At 34.0% G+C, this 13728-nt stretch overlaps 2 protein-coding genes across 2 annotated transcripts in view; one reads left to right on the top strand and one right to left on the bottom strand.

Moving 5' to 3' along the window:
* The window catches only part of LOC146137360 (TATA-binding protein-associated factor 172-like), a 46429-nt gene extending 41406 nt beyond the window's left edge, over positions 1 to 5023 (bottom strand). The window contains exons 1-7 of the mRNA XM_083393874.1: positions 4981 to 5023; positions 4006 to 4073; positions 3673 to 3799; positions 2979 to 3093; positions 2097 to 2222; positions 1554 to 1665; positions 654 to 714 (exon numbers count right to left, since the gene is read on the bottom strand). Coding sequence (XP_083250000.1) covers positions 654 to 714; positions 1554 to 1665; positions 2097 to 2222; positions 2979 to 3093; positions 3673 to 3799; positions 4006 to 4037 — 573 coding nt within the window. The 5' untranslated portion in view covers positions 4038 to 4073; positions 4981 to 5023. The remainder of the gene's footprint in view (positions 1 to 653; positions 715 to 1553; positions 1666 to 2096; positions 2223 to 2978; positions 3094 to 3672; positions 3800 to 4005; positions 4074 to 4980) is intronic.
* Positions 5024 to 7338: 2315 nt separating this feature from the next.
* Positions 7339 to 12499, top strand: LOC146137359 (uncharacterized). The gene is made up of 6 exons (XM_083394221.1): positions 7339 to 7452; positions 7528 to 7695; positions 8517 to 8720; positions 9409 to 9570; positions 10557 to 10700; positions 11757 to 12499. The coding sequence occupies exons 2-6, from the start codon at positions 7630 to 7632 to the stop codon at positions 11853 to 11855; spliced, it is 675 nt and encodes a 224-aa protein (XP_083250347.1). The 5' UTR covers positions 7339 to 7452; positions 7528 to 7629; the 3' UTR covers positions 11856 to 12499.
* The last annotated feature ends 1229 nt before the right edge of the window (positions 12500 to 13728 follow it).

Genomic DNA, 13728 nt, shown 5'->3' with positions numbered 1-13728 from the left:
TTGGCAAAAATATAAGTTTTGGCAACAACCTGGACAGTTGAGATATTACAGTTTACATAACTGCTTCAAATGACAGTTGTTAATTTTTTTTTATTATAATGTACACATGTTAGCAAATTGTTTGGGCGATTTATTGCTGTGATTGTTGTCCCTGTAGGGTAGATTAAGATTAATCTCTTCCCCAAACAAAATCGAGGTTAAATAATTAAAATAATTTAATAAAAGTATACTAGGATTCGCTATTCTGGATTCGTTATTCTAGATTTGAAACCTAGTATTCTAGAATACCCTGGGATTCTACTTTGAACATCCCTAGTGGCAGCTAATCCCGGCAGTTATTTGTGACACCATAGACGAAATACTTAACATAATTTGTAAATAAACAGGCGAGATTCTTATTAAGAATGGCAAAACATCTCTCACGCAAAATTGTGTAAATTTTAGGAACTACAGAATAAAACACGATCATAGGTAGTTAGGATAATTATGAAGGAAAGGCCAAAACAGAAACTAAACTACGATGTAATGGTTGACATTTGTAGTTGTTGTAATTATTTTTTTGCCGAACTTAATTCCACTTACATATAAAATAAAGTATCATTTTTGTGTTATTTAAAATCGACTGTTAATTTAACATTGTAAATTATACATACCTCCTTTTTAATAGCAGTCGCCTTAGCTTCACTTGCATGGTTTTCAATCAAATCTTCATCTCTGTACAAATACAATCAATACAAAGTGGTTCAATGCTGATCGATGAACGTGCAATCACCAACAATCTATGTACTGTGGGGCTTAAACAGCATCTACATAAGCTATTAAAGGATGTAAGCTCAAGATCAAAATATTACGATTATTTCTTTGTCACTAAATAAGATAAATGAAAAGCTGAAAAATGCATCAGATGAAAACAGCCAATAGTATATTACATGAGCTTCGTATATATACTAGAGATCGACCGATATCCAATTTTTGGACCGTTACCGATTCCCGATTTTTTACAATTTTGTCAACCGATATCCGATACCGTGTGTTCAAAACATAAATGTTCAAAACTTGAAATAAATTGAAAATGAAATCCTAGTAATGTTTTAGTTTATACACCTTTATTAATTATTGAACAATTATTTTGCATTTTAATTTGGCGTAATGCTAAAACCAAAATGTTTTTTCAAAAATTGATAAGTTGTTTGTTGGACAGGAAAAATTATATCATATTATTGTACTAAAATATCGGCAAAAGTATCGGCCTACATTTACCGATACCGATATATCGGTAGAAGCCAAATATCGGCCGATATTATCGGTCAACCGATGTATCGGTCTATCTCTAATATATACCACTTTATTTTATTTAGTTTGTTTGATAGAACAGAATACATAACATTTTTCTACTTGAAAGACTTATAACCAAACCTTATTATAACTTAAGAAAAGAGGATAAATATTTTAAATGCTTATTTGAGTTGTAATGCTTTCTGTCTCAGTCCTGTCAAAAACTCCTCATAAGTTTTGGATGACAATTTTGGTTTAGAGTTCCACATAAAACATACTTAAACAAATCATCTGAAGAAACGCCAACTGATGTGCTGCCACCTAGTGTTAGACCAAGACGTTGTTCCAAAAGCAATCTTTGTTTACGAATGCGATCCTTGGCTTGGGTTTCTAACAAACACATTGTTGACCAATTTAAATATTTCAAAAAGCACAGTAAATATTTTTTCATTTCATTTCAGTAATGCTTGGGTGCAAGATTTTTATTTGGTCAGCAAATCATTTAAACATATTTTGTGATATATTAGTAGAAAAAGCATAATAAAAAATTTAGTAACACAATATTACTAATATATGAACCAAACAACGAAACACTAATCATATAAAACTAAAATCAAAAAGTTACAAAAAAAAGTTGAGCATTATTGCTTTGTGGAAAGTTTTTCAAACTTTCAACACTTTTTTAAAATATAAACCAAAAAAATAGTAATACGACAGGGGGGGGAATTTATCAAAAAATTAAATTAATAATATGATAATATACGATAATACTAATACATGAATAACCAACAAATCACTAATGATTTAAAATCGAGACAAACCTTCGCTTTTTGTCTTATACTCATCACCGGAGGAGCCAAGGAGCAAGGCTGAACCTCCCAAAACTCGATCGACGTCAAACTGACACAACTTCAGTTTATTGTCAGGAAACTCTGTTGATTCTGACTCTACAACAAAAAATAAATTTACAGTTTGGAGCATAAAGGTTGGAGGTTGTAGTAAGAAGGTATAAGAATATAGAAGCCCATACAGAGGATGGTAGCATTTCGTGAACATTTCGAATAAATATTAAGATAATGGCTGAAGGTTATAGTTAGACGTAAAATGGATATCAAAGCCCATACAGAAGTAGGTATCATTTTGAACGTAAAAAAATGACTTTGGCTGTTCAAAATGATACCTACTTCTGTATGGCATTGATATATTTCTTAAACTTTACAGTTGTTCTGAAGTATTAGTGTTCATGGTTGTTCAGTTTTGGTAAAAACACATAATATTTTTCAAAATAGAGCAGGTTGTTGTACTTAAAATCTGACAAAAAAGGGTTTTATAAATAAAGCTACTTTGAAATAATCTTGGTTTGTGTTTTCACATGTTACTTGGTAGCACAGTTGGTATAATTACATATAATCGCCTTATTCAGGATTGTGAGTTCAAATCTTACCACATGTTAGTTTCACCAAGCCTTACTAGTGCTCAAACAAAAACCTTAGCGAACTGTTGAGTTTTTGTACAACTGTGCAGCTCAAAGGTAGGAATAAATTGAAATGCATGCAAAGGTGCAAAAGGCAATAAGCACATTTGCCAGGGCATAAACTTGCAGAACTTCAGCCAGTGTTATGTAAATTGAAATAATATTTTAAATTTCTCATTACAGAAATTATGTTTTAACGAATATCTTATATATACAGTCCACAGCACACCTTGCTTTACAGCAGGATCTGGGTTCCAGTTTTGCACATGAGATATCACAGCTTCAATTGCTTCTGCTGATGCAATCCTGGTGCTCCATTCAGTGTGTTTCACGTACACGAGGAGCTGGTAATTTAGGTACAGGTCAGAAAAATAAAAATAAAGTGGCAATTGAGACATTAAATATAATAACTTTAATTCATAGCCTGACTTCACTTTTACACAGCATATAAAGGGTTGATACTGAACGAAAATCTACACTCTTACAGTTGTTCGAGTGTTTAACAAAACCATATACTCGCCTTAAAAAAATACCACTTGCCAAAAATGTTGGCATGTCATTTGCAAAGTTTTTAATGTGTACAAAATTTTACACTGTTTAACATGCTCATTTTATTTGTTTTTGTAGTTGCGCAAGAGTCAATTTTTGTGGGATTTACGCAAGTTTATTTATCTTTTAGGTCTGATAAAAAAACTAGTTCTTACTTAACATACTTGCCCATCCAGTTGTAAAAGTGGGTGTTAGTTAGCACTGGTGCAAAATGGTTTTAAAACAACTCACATTTTCTAATTTTATTTATTTAATATCATAATTCTGCCTTTGAAGTATTTAAAAGTTATAATTACTTACGTTGTTTAACTACAAATCATACTATATACTAACAGCATGCACAAGTTACACTATAAAAATAAATGCCAGCCAACCTTTGCTAGTAAGTTGTTTAATTCACGAGGATATTTTTTCTGCACGTCGCCCAATTGTTTGGCAGCAGCCTTTCTAGTAATAGGACTTGTTCCATTTTCGAGCAGAGTAAAAACGCGATCAAGCCGACTAAAATGGTCAAAAAAAATAAGTAGAAATACAACAAGGCAATTAATTAAAATGACTAGTACAGTGTATAAAGTGATTTAACTTGCACAGGGATTTGTATTTTATAAAATATTTATAATATGTTGTAGTTTGCAACACTTACTTTTTAAAATAAAAGTATGCAACACTTGGTCTAAAAATAAAAAATAAATGGAATAACAAAGCACCTTGAGGTTGAAGATTTTGAAACACTTTCCATTTACTTCAGAAATGATCATTGAAGAACTTTAAAGTGCTGAAAATATAAACATAAAAAACTATACAATTGTCCTACATACTCAGTAGTGTTAAAACCAGGGGTGCTTTATAAGTAATATTAAGAGGATAACAAATATCGGCGCTCTTTCACTATTGTACGTAAAAATTCATAAAAAAAAAATTTTCTTTAAATGCCGCATACCACAAAACATACTGTTTGCGTTAGGGTGCGGGTTAGCGTTTGGTTGAGGGTGGGTCAAGTTATTATTAATAATAAACATAACATACTTGACCCACCCTCACCCAAACTTTAACCCTAACCCGAACAATATGCGTTGTGGTATGCGGTATTATTATTTTTTTTTTTTTGCATAACAATTCACGTACAATAGTGAGAGCGCCCAAATATCTAATTAAGTGGCGCTGGTCTAGAATCCTACCACAGTTCTAAAATCAACGCACAAAATTTGAGTTAGGATGCGGGTTAGCGTTTGGGTGTGGGTGGGTCAAGTAATATTATATTCCTAATTTAATAATAATACTTGACCCACCTTAACCCAAACGCTAACCTGTACCCTAACCCAAATGGTGTTTCGTTGTGGTAGGATACTAGACCAGCGCCAATTAAGTTAGTGTTAAGCTGACTTTCTCACTTGTCAAACCGCCTATTTGAGACATAAAAAATCATGACTATTTACAAAAGGATAAATATGTTTATTATATTACACTTTTATGTTCACAAAACTGTTTCGTGGTGCTAGAATTAATAATGAAAACTGAATTTCGACAGTATCAGTAGTTCAGTACAGGCATTTTCCTAGTAAACAAATGACAAAATCTCCATAAATTGTTTCCAAACATCAAAATTAAAGCCTTTTTAACGTTGAACGCTCACAAAAAGGCAAATAAGGCTGTAAAACAGCGACAAATCGTTTACGACTTACTGTAAAAATGAGCGTCGCAAATCGTCCGCACCCTTCGGCGCCCACGCACCGAATGTTTTTATACTTGGTGCCATCTTGCTTATATCACGTGTCAGTCTCCAATACTCGCTGCTGATTGGTGGAAATCGACAGCTACACTATGGCTGTATTTCCGGCAATAACAAATCACTTTTGTTAACCACTACTCTCATGAATGTAAATATTTAAGTTATTATATACATAATTAAATGTATTATGACACTTATGAAGCTTACTATTGATTTTTTGTATAAATTTGTTTCTTTCTGTAAATTAATTTTATAATTATTGTGTGCTCAAAGTTTAGTCAGGCGAATCAGTAATAGGTGGTGAAGCGAGACGACATTTAACTGCTGCTTCCTTTTATAAAATGAAACTAAATAGATATCAATCCATAGATTGATTTTCCAAGATTAAATTAAAGCGAACAACACGTCGTTTGGTACTTTTTATATTCTTAACACAACACAATAAAGCTTTAAAGTCATTTTGCGTGGAAAAGATGTGCCCCCTCAACGTTTTTTTCTGTTTTTCTACGTAAATGTGAATCTTACATTTTTTTATATGTCGTAGCCATTTAAGTTTGGGCAACTTAAACAATATAAAGCGTTTTCTTCGCTTTTAATCAAAAATATATTTGAAAATGTAGCTTTTGTATTTAAAGTAACTCCTATCCAATCTAAAACTTTAACAAAAAAATTAACTAGCTGTGTGGTGTTCTCAAGGGTTCTTCTTTATGATGTCACGTTTAATTCAACTTTGTGACGTTACGCTTTGACGAAACTTTCTGATTCCAGCTCTGAACAAATTCCCCCCTCAAATCTTAGATCTACGCCTGATTTCGTCAACATTGTGACCCAACATTTTGTCAAAAGCTTACTAAAATCATTTTCATTTGGCTTTGGTGCCAATTTACACTATACAAATAACACCAGCAGTGCTTTTTAACAGTCCTTCATTTAACAGCAATATTACAACGGAGGTTAAATATATGAATTAGGCTAAGCCTTAGCGATCTGAAGCCCAGTACAAGTCAACAGGCCTGTTAAACACAAATGGGCTCAAGTAGTACATTTTATATCTCATTTTACGTGCTATTTCTAACTTCACCAAAGATGTAAATTTAACGCAGCGTAGTAAACAATAAACCAGATGCTCTGAAAGCGAGCATAAAAACCGACAGGGAGTTAAATGGCAAAACCAGCTACCAGGCTGAAAGTATAAGGTTTAGCGCTTTTAAAATGCCATGTAGGCTGGCCTGATTTAATCTTTTGAGAAGTTATGCATCTGTAAACAAACTCTAGAAATAAGTCAACAGCGTTAAAAGGTGCGATGATAGACAGGATGCTGTTGGTTTGACGTTAACGCGCAGCCTAGCTAGAGGTTGTAAGCAGGTTGTGTAGTGTTCATCAAGTATGAACAGGCTGAAAAAATAAATTAAAGTTTTAAACAATAAGTCGTTTTAGATTACACAGCATTAGAAAAATCGAACAATGCTTTTATACTACCCTCAGGCTGTGGACAAGTTGATATGACAAACTTAAAGCGTTTAGGGCTTATTTGAAACAAACTGAAAGAATTTGAATATCTAGGTCTTTGCATTTTCTGACTTCCTGTTGATGTTGTTTCCAGTAGTTCAAGTTTTTGGCCTTTTAGTAAAAGCAAGGCGACATCGCTTTAGACAGGATAAACGTTTGAAACGTTTAAAGTATGTTTCAGTTTCAAGCAAGTTGAGATAAATGCATTTAGGCTTTGCGGTTATACAAAAAAATATATATATTGTATAAACTTGTTTGCCAGGACTTACATTTTTGTAGGTGGAAAAAGCTTGGTGTTTTATAGCCAATCTGGGTCCTGGGTGGACGTTGACTTCAAACGTAAATTATACAAAGTTTGTTCGTGTATTATTTCTGAAATATAGTTCATATTTTAATTAAATGCTTAAAAACACCCATGAGAGTTTAAAGTGACCTTTCAGTTGAAATTAAAATAAATACTTTCAGAAATTTAGGAAAATGCTGATTGCGTGTATTGTTTGTCCCATAATTACTATTGGCATTATACCCGTATAGAGATCACTTCATTTATTATTGATGAAATTCCTCTCAAAAGATAGCACGTAATTATCTCATTGATCTTGAAAGCCGCAATCAATGATGGATCGTTACTTGGCGCGTAGGTAGAGAGCTACAGTGCTAGGTGAGGTTTCTGTATGGACAGGAATCAAAAGCTGATAAAGAAAGCTGTAAATGTCTGCTTAAGCATTTTAAAATATGTTATAGTTGAATAACAAAGGATAGATTGATTAATTTTGTTTTATTTGAAATTGGTCCATGTAGGCTAATATCCTGTATAGTATATAATGTACAGTCGTGGTCTCTAAGAAATTATCATGAGCCGTTGCATTTGATTAAAAAACAAAAGCTCGAAGGATTTGGGTAAAGAAACTAAATGGTAGGTTGTTTAACGTTAAATTATATCTATACATTTGGTGTTCACAAGATTTTGAATGTTTAAAGTCTTTCGCAGATTTGATAACACAACTGTTAACTGTTCTGCTGAGCTTTTGTACGCTGAACGATTCTTTGTGTGGCGACAATCGAACGATTGTGAGTTCGGTGTCACGTAACAATGAAAAGCTGGCTGCTGACTTTCTCAACAGGGCTGCGTTATGTCGGATACTATTTGGCAATATTGGTAAGCAACTGTCGCGATTGGTGTTTTAGGCGAAGATCGACACCTAAAGTTGACAAATTTTAAACAAAAACAAAATGAAAAGGAAATCTTTTATCTACCTAAAGAAGGTATTGTTCCACCAAAATGACACTTTTTGATAATCTGAAAGTTTAACCTTGCGTTGAGCGATTTATCCTTTTCCTAATAAACTTCTTTGTATTTCTCAAATAATAAAAAGATAAATACTGTGATTTTCTTAGTTTACAAAGGCACTTGTATCAAATGCTATCGTTTCTGTTGTAAATTTAGTTCGGATGTTATTTAATCAACAGACAAAACACAAGCGAAAAATATAACTGTTCTTAAAATAATAACATTGCCGAAATAACGTGGGAGTAATGATACGATAAATTTGTCAGCACCATAAAATTCAAACCGAAACGATAAGGTGTACAAAAGCGTCTTTAATCGACTTTTATCGCTTCAACTATCACAGGGACCCTTGGTGGTACGAAGCACCAAAGCAGGGGGTACGACATGCGGTCTGAAATTATGTGCTATTCAGGCATATTTGTGAAGAATGCGTAATTTACGAAAAGAAACAACAAAAAGTCATTAGTAAATTGACTGAATGTTTGTGTGTTGTAAATATTGTTGAACTTACAAGACTGTTTTTTAATGCTTGCATTCAACATGTAAGTTATAACTACACTGGTTTTAATTTCATTTACTTCCGTTGACCATTGTATACAGGGTTTATGAGAAAATTTCATGAAAGCTCAAGGGGTACGAGCGTAAAAAAGGTTAAGAAACACTGAACTATCGTATTAACATGTTTGTAGTGTTACCTGCTGTGGCCGATCGCCTACTTTCTGTACGTTGAACTGGACAAAGTACAACACTTGGCCGCACAAATGCCTATGGACGCGAGAGCCTACATACTGAGCACTTACGCCTCTATGGTCGTTTCTTGGGCAATCTTCTGCATTTCACCTCTGATGTTACTTGACAAACTTGATGTCAAGAAAAGGACTGTGTTTATAGCGGTAAGCGGGGAAAGTGTTATTACCAGTGTTGTAAACAAGTCATTTTAAGACGACTTAATCTCTTTTTAAATAAATACTTCAATCACTGCGTATACAGATCAAGTCATTTGTCCGAAATATTTAAGTCAAGTCAAGGCATTTTGCCCAAAAGTCTTAAAATCAAGTCAAGTCAAGGCTTAAAGTACTAAAACCTAACGGAAGCCGTAATTAAACGTTTATATACAACTTAAAAAATACAACTAGGCATGTCGTATTTTCAGTTGCAACATAAAATGCTTATAGACGAAAATTAGGATTGATCATCCAATTTTACCAATAAAGATCATAACACTTGGGTAAGTCAATTGATTTGTCTCAAAGAATTAAGTAAGTCATATTAAAAGAATTAAGTAAGTCATATTAACTTAAGTGCACGTAAGTCATTACAAGACTGCTGTTAATTATCCCGCAGACTAATTCTCCCACTTAAACTAAACTGTGTAAGTGTTTTATAGACGAAATTTAGGATTAATTATCCAATTTTACCAATAAACACTTGCGTAAGTAAATTGATTTGTCTCAAAGAATTGAGTAAAGTCATATTAAACACAGCGACTTAAATGCACGTAAGTCATTACATCACTGCTGTTAATTATCCCGCCGACTAATTCTTTTCCCACTTACACTACGCTGTGCTTTATTATTTAAGATCACTGTCAGCGCAGGCTTAGTGTTGGCCGCTGTTATAACGCTGACGTCACTACTTTACGCACACGCCTACCAGGCTATGACGTCGCGCCTCGTACTCAGCATTCGGGAAGCGAACTCGAGCACTTCGATAAAAGAGGGCTGGAACATAACACAAACCAAGGTAATGTGCCAACTACAAAGTAAACGTTTTTAATCTCTTCGCCCCTAAGTGAATGACCACGTGACTTCAAGTTGAGGCAAATATTCTTTAGACCAAGGGTGGCCAACCAATCAGGTACCAAGAGCCGCATTTGTTGCTTGGTTAACCGCAAAAAGCCAGACCTTACACACATGGAAAGAAAAAAATAGCCTATCACTCCATTTCTTACTCACTCAAATTTATCAATATTATTTGGGCATATATTTTGCGTATATCTTGTTTCAAAAGTATTACAATTTAAGTCGGATCCGGCAATAATCCATACCGTAACCAAACGAAATCGAAATATTTAAAAAAATCAGAAGTGCAACATAAACGCAAGAGCCGCATGCAACTGGGTGAAGAGCCGCATGCGGCTCGCGAGTAGCGTGTTGGCCACCCCTGCTTTAGACTTTCCCGACGTGATCATGCCAGTCAATTTATTATATATGATTAATTCCAGTTAGGAGATAGAAGTTGCTTTTTTGCGAAATATTTTAATTGCTCAAAAATATTTGCATAGTAACTTGCCTGCTGAGTGAGCTCCTTTCAGAGCTACCCGTATTTTTGCTGTAAAGTCGACAAAATTAAAACACAACGTACAATAGACACATCTGCGCCACAAGCCGCCAAGACTTGTTACAGAATTTTGATGCGCTGATCATTTGAAAGTTGTGGTTTTTTGAACATATAACGTAGGTCAATAAAATTAAATAATTTTTTTATTAGGCTACATATAACCGATTAAAAAGTTTTTTTTCATCCACTTTTTCTCCCCACAATTCCTCCTTGGAGCGAATTTGTCCCAAATTTCAAGATTTCTACCTGTATGGGAGACAAGTGGCTCCTTTGAGAACCACCCGGTTAGACACTTTATATACCGGTACCTGAATATTCAGCTTTGTTAGACTATTCCTGCTGTAACTGTAATCCTCTTCATTTTTGATAAATGCCCCTGCTCGTATTAGATGCAGTGTTGTGGAGTGAACGGGCCAAGTGATTGGATCGCAGCAAACTACACAATAGCACCCTGTGGCGGCTACACCTTTCCTTGTATGCAAGCAGTAACAGTCAGCTACACCATAATGCTCGGCATGGCTGTTCTCGGACTTGTAAGTGGAGAACCATAAGGAGTTAATTTACACTGGCTAAGTCTCTATAACTTGTAAAACACGACTTAGATTTTTTTATGTTTTCACGTGACTTCCTAAATCAGTGGATGTTAACCTTTTTTATCGCCGTTACAAATTTGGCTAAAAAAAAAAAAAAAAAAAAAAAAAAAAAATGATGCTACTTGGAACAAAACGAAAAAATTAATCTTTTAATTAAACCAAGCTTGCCTCCGTTCCTCAAAATAGCCAATGAAAATCCAACATGTGTTTAAACTTCAATCGAACGTCAATGCAATCGTCGCATAATATAAATAGTTGAAGCTCTTTTTAAATAGGGAACATGCGTAAAAAGGTGATCAAAGCAAAATGTGAACATTGTAAGATAAAAGCTAATCATACAGCATGGAGAAAGCCTTAAACTTGTTTTTCAACCAGGGTTCACAAAACTTTCTTCGTGTAGTGACGGATAACTGTAAAGCCTGACGATGGCGGACCGAATAAAAAAAATTGTGTCGACTTTTTGCTTGATTATAACGTTAAAAGAAGTAAATAAAATAAAAATTTTACTCAGCTTCAATCAATTGTCGTTAAGTTAAATCTTTCATCAAAATTTAGTTTAGAATTCCATTCGACAACATTTCAACAGATTTAACTCTGCTGTCGGTTTTGGCTCGCAGTTTGGTGGACCCTGACTTAAACGAATGCGCACAGAAACAGACCACAAAAATGTATATTTTTTTCATCAGAGTCTCAGAAAGTTCTATCTATTCAATTAGTAAGGTTCTAAACCTGAAAAGTTTCTAGTTTATGTTGAAGTAGGCCTGCTGCACAAATGTTTATCAAATATGGCCCCAAGTATCTTCGTATTTGTGGAAATATGTTGGCTAGTTATAAAATGCCCACTGCGGGAATTTTTTGTAACATTTAACCTGTTTTGTTTTCGGTCGGAGCAGTTAGCACAACATGACCATTCACAATTGACAAAATAATCACTGTTTCCAGCCAACTTTTTTTAAAAAAAAAGCTGTCAAATACATTTATCTTATTGAATTCCAGATGGCTGCGGTCTTTATTGCTGCGAAGGGCTACTACAACTTTCAAGTCATTGATTATTTGGAGAAGAAAGTAACCAAGGCCAAGCAGCACATGTTATGACGTCATTATGTCTGTATACGCAGTTATAGAAATGACAACACGAAAGAAATCCATGTGGCGTTTGAGCTCAACCATGAGTTCGCCACTTGCACAACTATTGAGTTATTTTTTACCGCCACTGTGATACTTTTATATTCGTTTGTAAATCTTCTATTACACTTTTTTGATTTTCTGGTGCATTTTCCAGTCTGAATTTATAGCGCTTTTTAGTGACGAAATTTGTATATTTTGGGGGCATCTGTTCAGTACACAGGATAAGACATTATCTTTAATTTGAAATTAGAAATACCCTTGTGGTCTTTTTTAGTACTGTATCGATTAATAGATTAAGCACTTTCACTTTTTTGTTCCGTGCAAAGACAGTGCACTTTTTTATACCAAGACTTAAAAGTGTTTCTTTTAATAAAAATCCTCACTAACGTATTGTGTTTAGGCGCACTACATTTACATATTTTTTATACTTTTTGTTTTCGTTTTATTAATGCATTCCCCTATTCTTAGCCAACGATTATTGTAATATTTGTTTTCGTATTGCGTGAGGTGTTTGCACTTTGCAAAACACTTTAAACAATGTGACTTTAATCAGCATAGAGGGTAACTGTCGGACACCCTTTAAGTTATAAACAAATGTTTGACGTTTTATATCAAGGACCATTAAAAAATTAATCAATTATCAACTGTTTATTGTGTACTATGGACAGCTCCACCTTTTATACCGGAACAAACCATCGTTGGTTTTTAATAATTAATACTATTTGGTGCACTATACTTTCACATACTTTGGCAAACTCGCTTACTCACGGTTTATCTTGACCTACCACATTTTAACCACGCAAAAAGTCCAATGCAAATAGAGTTTACTTTACTAACTTAGTTTGGATAATTATGTACGCATATTCAGCAAAAGTAGCAGCAAAAAATGCAAACAGACTAAGGCAAAATTTATTCGGCAGATCCACACCCCTAAAATTATATATTTTTCTTAATTTTTCAGTGTGAAAAATTGACAACAAAAATGATTAGGTCTCATTCTTTCGCCAAAAATTGTTCGACTAACTTATAGGTCGAATGCCGAAAAATCACTTCAAAATATAATTCTGGTGAAAACATAAGAAAGAAAACGCAAAAGATTGTACTGTTGGATTTCAATGTCCTCGCAGGGGCATTCATTTTATTTGGAAAGAAATGGACAAATTCCATTAAAGGGGGTGGCAGACCTAGTTTAATATCCAATGTACTCGCCTATTCTTGTACTATAATCCTCTTGTGTTTTAGGGCGCTTTCAACTTGGTCAGTTGCATTATTTATCACTTCCCAGGACGCCCTTTACAGAAGAGTGTTTCAATTCAGAAGACATATAATGCTTTGAGGCAGGACCGACATGAAAAATTTAACGAGGCTACATGGCACGCTAGATTTTCCCCGTGATAATAAGCTCAGGTCACTTGGCTAGTTCACGCGGCTCAGAGTCTATCTTTGTCGCCGTTTGTGGCGGAAAAAAGACCATGTTCCAAGCTGTTTTAAATGATTACAGTGGAATTATTTCTGTTAAAGAACACTAGTTAATAAAAAATACTTGCATATATGCCAACCAGTGAATGGCCGGATAATTTACAAAACGTCCACTTTTTTTTAGTTTACATGTTTGAATTAATTTAAGTAATAAACCTTTATTATTTTTCAAATGGCTACACTCCTTGGTACTCCAACAAACCAAGTTTAACACGCTTTATTATGTAATATTACGTAACTTAAAGGCATGAATTTTTAGACGCCATAAAACTAGTTAACCTAATAAAATAATTTGAAATTAAATGGCGTTTTTTCTAAAATAATTGAAAAATGCATTCAATTTATTAAATTATACACTAAC

The sequence above is a fragment of the Ascidiella aspersa genome, chromosome 7, assembly GCF_963924565.1.
Source record: "Ascidiella aspersa chromosome 7, kaAscAspe10.2, whole genome shotgun sequence".
NCBI lineage: Eukaryota > Metazoa > Chordata > Ascidiacea > Phlebobranchia > Ascidiidae > Ascidiella > Ascidiella aspersa.
The sequence above is the reverse complement of the archived record's forward strand: the minus strand, read 5'-3'. Positions and strand labels throughout refer to the sequence as shown.

What these genes read in the sequence shown, in the direction of transcription:
- LOC146137359 (XM_083394221.1), top strand. Translation starts at nt 7,630, where the DNA reads ATGAAAAGCTGGCTGCTGACTTTCTCAACAGGGCTGCGTTATGTCGGA. An exon ending in GATACTATTTGGCAATATTG is followed by an intron (nt 7,696 to 8,516) that starts GTAAGCAACTGT and finishes ACATGTTTGTAG; the next exon opens with TGTTACCTGCTGTGGCCGAT. An exon ending in GGAACATAACACAAACCAAG is followed by an intron (nt 9,571 to 10,556) that starts GTAATGTGCCAA and finishes TGCTCGTATTAG; the next exon opens with ATGCAGTGTTGTGGAGTGAA.